Source organism: Perna viridis, chromosome 6 (assembly GCF_037379345.1).
Source record: "Perna viridis isolate PV_CMFRI_1.1 ecotype Kerala chromosome 6, ASM3737934v1, whole genome shotgun sequence".
Taxonomy (NCBI): Eukaryota; Metazoa; Mollusca; class Bivalvia; order Mytilida; family Mytilidae; genus Perna; species Perna viridis.
Window position 1 is genome coordinate 22,706,294 of NC_142450.1, and position 14,355 is coordinate 22,720,648.

The 14,355-nt window shown below is 31.8% G+C and overlaps 1 protein-coding gene across 3 annotated transcripts in view; it reads left to right on the forward strand.

The window, feature by feature from the left end:
• Positions 1-14,355, forward strand: part of LOC148614104 (serine/threonine-protein kinase LATS1-like) — a 39,355-nt gene that overhangs the window by 1,776 nt on the left and 23,224 nt on the right. Inside the window, exons 1-2 of one of the 3 annotated variants that reach the window (XM_088587960.1) lie at positions 1,880-2,018; positions 3,339-3,964. In XM_088587960.1, coding sequence (XP_088444086.1) covers positions 3,626-3,964 — 339 coding nt within the window. In that variant the 5' untranslated portion in view covers positions 1,880-2,018; positions 3,339-3,625. Of the gene's footprint in view, positions 1-1,879; positions 2,019-3,338; positions 3,965-9,901; positions 10,132-14,355 lie in introns of those variants that run through there. The other 2 variants (XM_088587961.1, XM_088587962.1) reach the window with 2 other exon arrangements.

Below are 14,355 nucleotides of genomic sequence, written 5' to 3' on the forward strand. Positions count from 1 at the left end.
ACTAGATCAAAAAGGTCTGAGTCCCTTGTTACAACGGAAATAAAGAAACTGAATATAAATGTACAAACTAAGGACTACTAGCAGTTGACTGACATACCAGCTCCAGACCAGTTTAAACCTACAAAAAGTTGTTCCCATCGTATGTAAAATCAATCCCAATTCTTCCCATGCTGGGTTGGGAATCACGTTATATCATGAGTCATTGAATAATGGCACAACCCAAGTCATGTCAAAAACTGCTTTAAAATATAGTCTTTTAATTTCTATGTAAAAACCCGCAAGTTAATACCAAAAAAAAATGTCATCCTTAACGATTTGACAACAATATCATAACTATATCCCTTATTAATGATCCTATTCAACTGTTTCGTTAATTTATTGGGTGAGTAGCGAGCTTTCCATTATTTGTGTAGAATATTACCGTCAAACAAAACGGTGAGAAATACCCGCACATATTAATCCTTTACAAGTACATCTGTATTTGAAAGTGAGTTCCTTGTAGCGATTGAATAAATTTTTGAATGTTTTTACGAGCTTGTGATATCGAAAACCTTGATGTAAAAATTTCTCGGTTATACAAAGATTCCTTTCGTTAAAATTCTTTCGTTAAAATCTGAAACATTATTACAAATACGAGCAAATCGAACCAATCCCGATAAAATGTCCATTTGATAAGATATGTAAAGTTTTGTTACAAAAAAAATGTTTATGGTATTGAGCGCCTTAGTAAGTAAAATAGAAAGTCTAGTTGTAGAGCAATGACTTGAAGAGGAAATGTGTATATATTTATAAATATATCCAAATCTACATATTTATAAAGTGATTTGTGAAGTTTGGGAAGCCAGTACATAGTAGGAACTTACATGCTACTAGGCTGAGCTTGTAAAGAGGGATCGACGAGTTTGTGTTTGTTCACAATTTCACTTTCTGAAAATTAAGTCAGTTGGAATGTTGGTCAATTCGTTTTTTTTGTGTGTGTGTAGAATTTTAATATAAAATTTACGACAAATAACAATAATATTATTTGCAACTTTATCAGCAGGAACAAAAACAAATTACTTGCCGAGTTCTTTCAATTTGTGTTTTATTCGGGAAATATGGTTTTGATGTTGTTTATTAGGAGTAAATTTAAGTGTTCCTCGAAATGTTTTATTCGGATGTCTTCTATGTTTATAACTGTTTTTGAAGATGTTTGTTTACTTTCTCATGTTTTGTATCCTTTTGTACAATACGAATGGAGTGAATCCTGGAAGATGTTAAGACATTCATTCCAATTGATAGTGGCTTGAGGACGATACTTAGGTCAAAATATTTCCCTGTAAACAATATGGTGGCATATATCTGCACCTACTTGTCACTACAATATCAAATAAGTGACAAGTAGGGGCAGATATATGCCACCATATCATAATGTTGACAGACACACTTGCTTTGTATAAGTTGCAGTTTTGCTGTAATTGTTAAAAATGTAATTAAAAATTAGACATTAGGATCAATTACAGGTCTATTTTATGGAATGTAATAGAATAGATCAAATCAGCGTCCTATCTTTTCCTCATTTATATCATGTGTTATATGTTTATGCCATGTTCGACGTTCTAATTCTTACTCATTAGTATATTAACCACAATCATACTTTTCTCAGCCACCGTAGTGTAGTCCTAAAACAAACACGTGGTCTGTATTTTTTTCATTATCACGTGACTACAAAGGAATGTCAACAATGTTGCAAAAAGGGCGTACTTATGTCAATCAAATAGCCGTGGAAGGTTCTATTTATGAGGGTAAACAGGATTGATTGCAATATAAACAACTATTTCAAAAAAATGATAAGAAGGAGACCTTATGGTATTGATAATTCACTTTAATTATGCTCATTATCATGGAAAATTTTAGAGAATTTCAGATTCTCTTGGTCCATCCAAAATGTAGGTCAAACAACCTGCTGAGGAATTTGACAAATTTGGACAAGTCCATTCGTATATTCGGATAGCCAGATTTTCGATAGGGATTTTCGGGTGAGTTTTGATTAGAACTACTTATTGTACCCCCTTTAAAAAATTTCAATAAATTAAAGAAAAAAATTCGATATTATAAGATGTAGTATTCAACAGTTCTTATGAGTTTAAGTGGTCAAAAACTAACCCAAGATCTACGTCTCTTTGAATCAACATGGCGGATACGTTGCTGAATATAGGTGTTAAAGACAGGTTGAAACTATTTTATCTGCGAAATCTTGTACGACAAGATTAAACCAATTTTTATAATGCATTTGTAATATTTATTGTTGAATTTTATGAATTGAAGAAAGCTTAAGATGAAGGGATTAATCCAGAATGTGTACAGGTGTTATTTATTTCTTGAATAAGGCCCAAGGGAAAATGTATGTATATCCACTTAGATAGATACTAATAATACATGCTCCTCTCAACATTTTAACGGTAAACATATTTAATATCTATTTATGAGAAAATTAAGATTAATGAAATAATGTTTTTTTTTTTTAAATAATTTTCCTTTTAACTGCACAAGTCTTCTATGCTCCATTTGTTATGCACTTACATGTAAAAGAAGATCCAATTTTACTTTCATCCAAAGATGTACAAAAATGTACTTTACACCTGTATTTTCAACTCTTTTTTTATCCCCAAAGCATTGGTTTCATGATCAATGTGCTTGCATTTAGAATAAAATGTAGATAGGGTGTAGTATGTACATTTGTGCATACTGCCATGTGTTCAGTGTACATGTGAGTTGTCTTACATGTACAGGTACAATGTGTACTTAGTCCATGCCATTTCCTTTTGACATTCTGTCTCATACATTAAGGTGTTTTTTCTCGCATCAATTATTTACTGTGTACATGTATAAAGGCACAGCTTAAATATTTTCACATTTGCATGCATGTTAATTCACTGATGTAATCCAAATGATGCCTCTACACTTACATTGTAGCAAAAAGCATTGATTTGTGCATAACATATCTTGCATAAATTCACTGTGCATTCACTCAAGGTCAAGTTGATGGTTGTATTAATCTTAACAGTTTCATTTCTACATGTATAAAATGCACAATTATATCCATACTACATGTTCATTAATGTTGATCTTTATTTCAAAATACATTTACAGTGTAAATGTACTCATTCACGCATGGTTTTTACACTTAACCATATCGTGTGCATTGTACATGTATATGAAGTCATGATGTCAGTTATTCATAACCACAAGATTTTATGTATTAAAATGTACATGTACTCAGTGAAAAGGCAATTTGAAATTGATTGAATTAACTGTCATATTGTATTTTATACAAATAATCTTTTTTTATGTTTCAGTAATTCACATCCTGGATTAGTTTCGTTGTCCATCAATATTTGCAAAGTCTGTTTGAATGATGACTACTTTGGATATTACATAAATACTTGTACTGGATGTCCAATATTTTTTCATTTAAGGAAAATATTTAAGAATATGTGAATAGACTACTTACAAAATATCAGTATATTCCTTGAGGATTTTGATTAATATGTAAAGTGATAGTAATAGAAGTGATTTCTGAACTACCAATTGTAATTACAAAGACTATTGTGAAAAGGAGGCTGTAAAGTAGTATGATATTGATATGATACGGAATCCTTCTGGCGGAAATGATTGCAGTGATGCAGAAAGAGGGGGTCGTAGACCCCTCGTTATTGATCACCAGAGTCGGCAAATGCTTAGTGACATTAAAAATGCCTTGAGTCACCATTTAAAGTCACCAAAGAGTGACGGGGATATGGCGCCAAATGTCAATGTCAATAAGCCTCTTGCAGGGCCAGGGAGAAGTCGTAAAGCTTATAATAAGCAGGCAATGGAACTTATACACAACAGTTTACGTCCATTTCAACATGACAAGGAAGATAAAACTAGCCACAGCAGTGCAACTTCTACACAAGGGAGTGATGATAGTGAGAAAAATGAGGTATGTTGTATTTGAGTTTGAATATAAAATGGACAGTGTTCCAAATGTATATTGAAATATTACTGTTTATACTGGCAAAACAAATTTTCTACCTTATTGTAGCATCGTGCTAATAGTTCATATTGTCAAAGCACATATCTTTAGTTTAAATCTTAGCTTCCCCAGTCATGACGAAATTCGTTGGACTGTTGGACATGACTGGTACTTTTATCTGCCAGTCCGGTAAAATTTGCATGATTTCAGGACCAGATTTCTGGTTCGTTTTTTTATTAGACATGCCTCAACTGGAACTTCCAGTTTAAAGATTGCGTCCGAATTGAGGCAAATTTTAATTGTTTTTTTTTTTTCTGTCTGGCAGATAATTGTTCGGTCCAGCAGATTTTGGTAGGTTGCAGGACAAATGTCCGACAGGTTGAAAAATGATTTCGCCAGCTCTGCTTTCCTCAAATTTTAGTACATTGTATATATGTAGTCCAAACTCAGTACTACATGTACATGTAAGGTTCTTTATGTTTATTCGGTAAAAATTGAATCAATAGTTATGAAACAGTTAATATTAGTACATTAGTACACTTATAACCATTTAAGCCATTCACTATTTACATTCATACAAACACAAATCATTTTGAATTACTTTTGCTTCAGATAAAAATGACAAAATATATGTACAGCTTTTAAATGGAAAATATTTGTAAAGTTGTGTTTTTTTAATTATAGTGTGTTTATAGAGTTAAGAATTTACAGAACTGGAACTAAACTTTCAGATTTTTTTATTCAGATGTCATTCAACTTATGAATATTTACTAGTCAGGGGCTGTATAAAACAATCTAATAACTATAATGAGTTACACACAAGTATTCAGGGGTTCTAATATAAGTGGTGGTCAGAGGTTCCCAACCCTCAATTTGTGACCTAGGACCTTTGAAATTTCATGTACTTGCACCTAGGGTCTGGACCTTCAGTCTTTTTGATTGACACTTTATTGAGGAATAAGAATTTTCTCAAGTAGACCATTGATTTCAAACTAAGAATATCTAGGACTTTCTACACTTGAAAGTAAATTTGAACTTCTGATTATGGGCAACTAGGCTTGTGTTTCTAGAAAACCCTGCCAGTGCACCTGGTCCATGCTCCCAGTTTTTAGTGGACTCTGAGTTGCTCATTTACTTTTGTTACTTTGTATGTATTATTTTGGTTATTTTATGTTATTTGTTGTGTTTGTTTGTTTTCAATGCCTGGTCTACATTGTATGTCCCTTGATTACAAACTTTTCATTTTCACTAGAATCTTGGTTCCTTTGATTACTCTTACATCATACATGTACAAAATGTACATGTTTTTAACAAAAGGTTCAAAATGATGGAGGAACCATATTAAAATAGTACATTTTCATTGTATTCTGTTACATGTACATGTTCTGGTAGATTGTAGTTTCAATCTGAAGCAGAAAAAAAGGAAATGCAGAGTTCACAATGAAGGAAATTAGGAATGTTAACTTTGTACATGTTCATGTGCATTCATAATGTTGCTACATGTACATGTACATTTGTATTGACTTCATCAATGTTGAAAAAATGTATTATTACATGTACATATAAAAATGTTCATATGAATAGCACATCTTAAATATTAAGGATAAAATATGTCGAATTTATTGTACATATATGTGCTGGACATTTTGCATATAAATGTACATGTAGCATCAAACTTTGTAGGGAATCTTGACTATGCATTTCCTTTGATCAATGTGTTATTTTGCTTGTTCAGAACTTCAGGGTCAGTTGCACTAATGACATACAAATGTACATGTACATGTAAAGTGTAATTGTGAATTCAGAAATATAAATGAAAAAAATATTGCATGTCAGTTTATCAGCTTTCCTCATGTAACACAGTGCAGATTGATATTGCAGGTGTCTATTATACATGTACATGTGGACATACTATGAGAGTCCACTTCTGTAAATTGTTAATTCACCATGTACATTTGTAAACTAAGAAAATATATATGTACATGTACATGTAGCATCACAGTCCTCATGGCCAAGTCTAAAATTGGGTTATGGATTCTTTTTGTTAGTGTTTCCCATGATGCAAATCTTACATTTGTATTTATTATGAGTATATGTACAGGTAAATACAATTTTTGAAGTTCCTTGACCACTTTCATTCTATTTAGAAACTGATGCTGTATTATACATGTACATGTAATCAGTAAAAATTTAGAGCTACAATGTATAACAAGATTTCTTGTTGTGTTAACAAGTTTCCAAACAGTTTTGTGTTCCATCTGTGGGGTTGTATCAAGCTGCACAATGAAGCATTTTATTTGTTTTTGCCTATGCTAAAATTTTCTTGTCAGTATGATTAGATATGTAATGAACGTCACATATGTATTTAAAATTTTCTTAGACTAATACATTTTGTATTACTCCACTAATTTTAAGCAAGAATAACTTTAAATGCACAGTTTACCAATTATAATTTTTAGGTGTGAAAATAAGACTTAACAATTTTTAGTGTGTACATTTTTATACTTTGATTGCCAGTGGACAAAGGAGACAGGTTAAAAATCGCAGGTGAAAAACCACACAAAATATATGATGAAGGTTCAAAATTTCCTATAAAGTTAAAAAAAAAATTCAGCTCCTAAGCAACATGCCCAAACTTCTACAGATGTCTTAATGAATTGTGTAGAGCGACATACATGTACACATGCAATGTACATATACATTTTGTTGAGCAACATACACATACATATTCATTTTGTTGAGCAACATACTCATATATATTCATTTGAATTGTGTTGAAAAAATTCTGCAGCTGATATAATTTAAAAAATTTGTATTCAGTATTTATCAACTACTATTCAAAAATGTTTCAAACAATGAATTGCAGTTCTTGTTGATGTTTAACAGTTTGTTTCAACACGTAACTCATATAGTTTGAAACACCATTGAGTGAGACTTGCGCAAGCTAAAAAAAATTTCAGTAGATATAATTAACATTTTCTCGTTATATACATTGTAATTCATGAACGTAGATCCCCCTGACTTTGGACTGTACAGGTTTGTTGGTTGTCTGCCCGTGGCCAATGTCATGTGTGAGTTTGGATCTGAAAAGTCCTTTTTATGTTCAGCAATTGTAATCAAAGTCTGAAAGTCCTCATAGTTGCTTATGGTTAAAATATATTGTATTGATAAAAAAAAATATGGTTTTTAGTGTCACATTTTTATGCATGCTTTATTTTTTTGATGACTATAACATTAAACAATGTAAAAACTGATGAAAATCATTTTTTTATTTTTACATTGGTAATTTGTAAATGGTTTTAATTTCTGTTATGTATTTTTAGCTAACAATTCTTATAAACAGGGTTCTTTGACTCAATTAATAACTTGCCATCTTTGGCAAGCATAGGCAACCTTCGTTAATACTATGATCTCAAAATTGAGGTTTTGTCCATGAAAATAAATTTTTCACCTTGAATCACCCTGTAGTTGTATATATTTTTATCAAAGGAGGAAAACATGCATTTTTACGTACTTTTTTCATATGGCAATGCCAGTTATATTTTCTCATAAGCATATGTCACTTTCATAGCAAAAAAACCTAGACTTGCTACAAGTCTCTCTGTAATATATATTTTATTTGATTAAATATCATTTCTATCAAATATTCATTCACTATCCAACTGCTGTATTCATTCACTATCCAACTGCTGTACAGAGAGACGGATAGTGAATGAATACAGCAGTTGGATAGTGAATGAATATTTGATAGTAATGATATTTAATCAAATAAAATATATATTACAGAGAGACTTGTAGCAAGTCTACAAAAAAACCTAGAATGTGATAGTCCTGTCAGTACTATCCTGAATATACTGTGTTGGACCAGTATCTCACAATGATCACACGTACATGTTTCCCAAATGAAATTAGTGAGTGTAAGTGCAAAAAATCAGTTACCAATTGAAACCTACAGTATACGTGTATATGGCTATTGTCAAAAATACTCATGATATTACAAAGAATTCCCCCACCCCTAAAAGTTACTAATAGATTAAAAAAAGAGCATTTACAAAAACATTCTATAGAAGGTTTTTGACTTTGTGAAACCCGTGTTTACCAACTTTGTGTATACAAGTACATATACATGTAGAAGTATTTCAAAAGACTAAGAGTTTAGACACTTAATCTTTGAAATGCCACTGAAGATGTTAAAACACAAAGACTCTGAACACAATTTGTTAATTCATTCAAGCTATGGTTTGGTCAGGTTTCGCTGTGTGATAAATTTTAGGTGTTTTTTAGTGGCACATAATGAGGCGGTTTAGATCAATTTTCAATTATTTAAATAAAGCTGTTTTTAAATTGATGTAATTGGTTATGTAATTTTATCTGATTTTCATGGATACTTAATTAAATATTATGTCATATTCCATTATTACTGCATTTAAAAGGGTAATATTTCTGTCTATTCAGTATAAAAGTAAATTATTAAAAAAGTCTATGGTCTCTTTTAGTGATACATTTTACCTAAAAGTTTAAAAAAAAATTAGAGCATAAGTTAACATATCTAATTAATGTCTGTTTTGGCCAAGAATGTCAAAATAATTTAGGTTACAAAAGATATCTGTATCAACCATTAGAAATATAGATTTATTAATTGATCAGTAAACTTTTATGAGCTAGCCCCAGTCTACACTTTCAATAGAAAAATATACATATTGTACCCTTGAAAAAACTTACACACAATTTCTTTGGCAAGAATCATCTTATGGGGCTTTGGTCTAGTGGCTAAAGACAGGCTTTGATCTAGTGGCTAAGGCAGGCTTTGGTTTAGTGGGTAAATCAGGCGTCAGTCTAGTGGTTAAGGCAGGCTTTGGTTTAGTGGCTAAGGCTGGCTTCTGTCTGGTGGCTAAGGCAAGCTTCAGTCTAGTGGCTAAGGCAGGCGTTTGGTTTTGTGGCTAAGGCTGGCTTCTGTCTAGTAGCCTAGGCAAGCTTCAGTATAGTGGCTAAGGCAGGCTTTGGTTTAGTGGCTAAGGCAAACACTGGGTTTATTTTCCCTTGATACTGTCGCAACTGTTGTGACTCATTTCTTCGATAGTATCAGTTTCATTGGTTTGTAATGATATTTTGTTTCAGACTGACAAACTGCTACATCAAATTTCATTTTTCTGACTGACAAGAACTGATTTTGAAATGATTTACAAACTAAAAGATGTTTATTATGTCTCATTAGCAACAAAGCAGCAAGATTCTTTTCCATTTCAAGCAATTAAGTCATTGCTTTTGGTTTAGTGAAAAACCCAAGTTTTTTTATGGTCATTTCCATTTTCATTAAAAATGGGGATATTCAGCAAAATAGAACTTGGAACAGAGTATACAAAGTATATTCTAATGTTATGTTTCTAAATGTTACTACACTTAAACATGTAACTCTGAAGTTGGATAAAACTGATAATTTTATATGTGATACTTTTAGATTCAGACTAAGATGTATGGAATTCAATTTAATTCAAAAATTTAAACCTATCCCCTAAAATTGCTTACCGGTAGTCTTCAATGATTTCATTTCACATAAAACATTGACATACCTTTAATATTTCAAAACTGTCGTTTACGACCAGTGATTATCACTAAACAGTATCAAAAATAGTTTTGGTTAAGCCTTAACATTCTTTTCTTGGGAAATCAAACAATAGCATTACTGCAGAGTTTAGTAACAATCAATACAGAAGCATGTAAAGTCTAAATACTGTTGTCTCTGTTCTTCTCATACCTGTAACAAAACAGTCTTTTATGTTTGACAATGCAACTATGTAGTAAACATTTGCTGAGTAGGTGAACAGGTAAAAATTGGAAAGCCGTTCCTTGGTAAAATTATTATCAGGTAGGCACATGTAAAGTGTTGAAAAGAAAAGTATGGAAAAGTTCGTTGTTGATTTATTTTAAACAAGTGCCTGACATGACTAAATAGGATATTTTTGGACATTAATGACGCTATATGATCCACAATTATATAATTATATACACATTTGTACATGAAATTTTAAAACATTTTGAAATTGGATGCAATGATTGATATCAGGTACAATTTAAAGCTTATGGAGGAAATTGTGTGAGAAAGTATTTAGAACATTGAATAACCTTGAGCACAGGTAAGCCATTTTGGGAGATTTTTTTTAAGGAAGAGTTTGCATAGTTACAGGTAGTTAGGATAGGTTTACATCATATAAAATTCAAGTTGGATATGTAACTGTAGATTGAAGTTAGTCTTCTTTGGATTTCTACCTAGCTGAACAGGTAAGTATGGCGAAAAGTCATTTATTTTTTTTTTTTATGACAAATAGTTGTGTGGTCTGCCCTTAAGTGTTATGCAAAATGAAATGTTGAAGGTCAAAGGAGAATCATTCATTCTAGTTCTTGTAGAATGCTTAGGAGCAAAGATTTGTTTCTGAATGAATGATTCATATGCTATATTAACCTAAAACTAAACTATAAAGTTTACCTTAAAAGGTCTTCATCGAAATCAAACGTTCTAGTTTTATAATCGATATTGGATTCAACCTTTGAGCACGTTAGTAATACTTTTTACTTTTGGAGCTGTTCTTCAATTTCTTTTATACACTTTAGTTCTAACAAATTGTATCATGTGACCTGTCCTGTGTGCTGTGACGGAATTAGCTGATGTTTAAATTTTTGGACATAATTCAGTATGGGAGGAACCATTTGATTTATAAGGCAAGTAGATCAAATGGTCAGGCTGTATCACGGTGGAAAAAATTTCAGGACAAGCATTAGGTTTTATAGCAAAATACTTACAGTGAAAAATAATAGACTTGGTACCAAAATTGAGGCAAAATAAAAAATCAAGAAAAAAATTACATAGACCCCTATAAATCCCTTTTAAATCTGATGGTTACTCCCTGAAATTTGGACAGTACACCCAGCTGTTTAATATGGTCTGAGGTATTGGTACATGTATTTTCAAATTGCAACAAAATACATTGATGATAGCAATAATTCCAGATCTTATTGAAAGTTTTCATATCTTATGATGGCATGATAGAGAATTTCACAGAAACGATGTAAATGGTTTGACAAAGTGATTCAAAGAAAACAAGATTTAGAATTCAAATAATGATTTTCAGGCTTATGCTTAAGAAGTTTTCTTTGCGTGCAGTTGGTTATTGATTTCAAGCCTATGGTGAGAAATTCCATAATTTTACTTTCAAGACTGTAGTATTTGTACATGCAATGTGTTACGTTGCAGGGTTCTCAATAAGTTTTGAAGTAGATGGAAGAAAATGAAAAGTAGGTGGCACCATTAAGGGCCAGGAGGCCCGAACCGAGCACCGTAGGCACGAGCGAGGGGCAGAGCCTTAATGGGGGTACCCCCCTGTCGGGAGGTGGGGGGTCCGGGGTTCTCCCCCGAAAATTTTGAAAATCTATAGTGCAGGAGATTTTGATCACTTATTCTTGATGCAAATATTTTTCAGCTCATTTTGTTCAAATTTGAAAATTTGTGTGATTTTTTTTTCAGATTTGCATGACATGGCCTGCTTTGCATGTTGTTTATAACACTAAGCTATTCTAGATTTGATTGTATGTGGGAGGGAAAGACACTTTTTTTTTTTGGACCATAACTTTATGATTTTTTTTATATCTTTCTTTGAAAAACATACGAGGCCACCATGCAATTTTTTCATAACTGAAGTGCCTTCCCCCTCACCATACAAACATTTCCAGGATAACCCTTGATTTGTTTATCTGCAACTTCATACTGTTTTTTTGTATGCACTCTGACATGGTCAGTGATGACCGGAAATGTTGAATCAGTACTGTAAAAAAAACGGATCATGTCCATTACAAAAGTGCCGAATTAACCACATTTAAAGTTTGTTTATCGTACTACCGATCATGACAAAAAAAAGTTATCAAGGAAACTAATCTGCATGACAATAAACACCGCAATCGAAGGTTTCTGACACAATTTTTTATGTTTGAAACATCCAAAATAAGAACATTTTTTTCAGTTTAATTTTTTTAGAAACAAAATAGCCGGCACAAATGTCAAAGTAGACGGCAAAATCACCGGTCGCCGGCACTTATTGAGAACCCTGCTTTATTCTCTCTAGAGACAAAGTACCCATTTCTATGTTTGTACCATATTTCTTGTATTTTGTAATGGCAGTACAAAATGTACTTTGATCACTCAAGGTCCAAAAAACATAGAACCACTAGTTGAACTACACTTTTTGATGCTACAGTCTTAATATTTACCTTAAAAGGCATCAAATAATAAAAAATCTGTATATTTTTGTATTGTTTAAATTAAGCATGTTACCTATTTTAAGAAACTTGAATATGAATTTATATATATATATATATTTTCTTGACATTCCTTTGTCAATGAATTATAACTAAAAAAGGGCTTGATCTTTTTTTCATAATCCATTTTATCCCTGTTAGGTCATCACTCAGTGTAATTGATCTGAAGAAAGAGCCAGTCAAGAGAATTTTTAGCATTCCTGGCATATTTGTGTCATGTTATTACTGTAAATTGACACCTATCATTTCTATATCTTCTCTCTTGTCTTATTGTTAATGTCAGTTACAAAATATTTGTTTATATGATTTTACATTAGGTGACTTATTTCTTATATAGGCGGGATGCTTCGGGGAAAACAGTATTCTCATTCATATTCTGTAAAGCTTCCTGTAATCATTTACTTTATTTGCAACTCCTAGGTCTGTCAGTGAACTTTGAGAGTGTCTAAGTTCTTTGACTTAATAAAAAAAAGTTTCTGAATTCCGTATTTTACACTATCACATCTGTTTTTATTATATTGAAAAATAGATTTTTGACAAGGATATTATTAAATATGATAAGAGGTACAATAGGGGGCTTTCATAGATCTTGAATTAATGATTCCAGAATATACTTGTACAAATGTAAGCTATACATGTAGGTGTTTTTCACATGCCCACTCATGCCCACTCATGATCTGCCGTGCTGTGCAACATCATTATCTGCAATTGATTCTCAAAGTAATATGATTTATCTGTGATTGATCCTAAGATTTGCATGTAGGAGTGTAGCAATATTGCATATTTGATAACTTAAATATTTAATGCATAAAAAATTATTGGAGAGAAATAGTGTTTTCATCGTAGTTTTGAGATTGCATAGAGCAGAAAAGCACAGCAAATCAATTTCTGATAGCAGTGTTTAGAAACAGTGATTTCAAATGTTTGTTGGACTTTTTGCAGAAGTGTAGTGAAGTTTTTGATTTGCTAGACCAAAAGTTCAGCCAAACTATGAAATTACAACATGTAACATGACATTTCCTGTGAAAATTGTCTTTGGACCCGTGAGGATCAGGCATAAACTGGACCAAATGTTCTACAGTGCTTGAATGACTGGAAAATAAATAGTGCATATCACAACACAATATTGTCCTGGTGGGACACTTTCAGTAGTCTTATTTGTATTGTTATGGTGGGGCACATTCAGTAGTCTTATTTATATTGTCCTGGTTGGATACTTTCAGTAGTCTTATTTATATTGTCCTGGTGGGGCACATTCAGTAGTCTTATTTATGTACTTGTTATGGTTAATGTTTTATTCCCTGGCTTACTTCTGCTGCATATGTGAATTTGTATGCCTTTATATAAATAAAGAGAGTATTTCTAAACCTGATATACAAATTAGAATTCGTACAACAAACAAAAAACTCCCTTGACTGGTCACAAATAAATATGCTCAGTTTCCCATTTCAGTTATTATACATTTTTGTATTGACAATTTCTAGCTGCTATGGATTGTATTACATATATGGAGACATGTGTTTTGTCTTTTGTTGTTATCCACAATTTTCACGAAGTTTTTTCCTAAATAGTTTAATTATGATTCAGTGAAACAAGCTGCTGCAACTGTACTGATTGATTTTGGGACAATATGCATTGTAATACATAGTAATTTTCTATCAAGGGGCTGCCCTTTGGAAAGGTCAATGGTGTTTACAATTTGAGAGTATTACAGAAATCTACCTGATGAGTAGCGATGTATTCTTATTGTTTTATACTTTTTTATCCTATAATGGATGGGATTAGGCCAAAATTAAAAATATCCCTTTTCCCCTTCATTGGAAAATTTTATTTAGATTTTTTCCCAATATATGTCAATTTCTTTCAAATTGACAGCATTTTTTATTTAAATTGATAAAAATATAAAATAAAATTCACCTGCCCACTCCTATTTTTGAAAAATGTTGGATGAGAATCTAGGAATTTTTTCATGATGGCCTTAACTAATAAGACAAAAAAACAGTGGTAGAATTTAACTGAACTAACTGTAGTATAATTAGGTATGTAGTCTA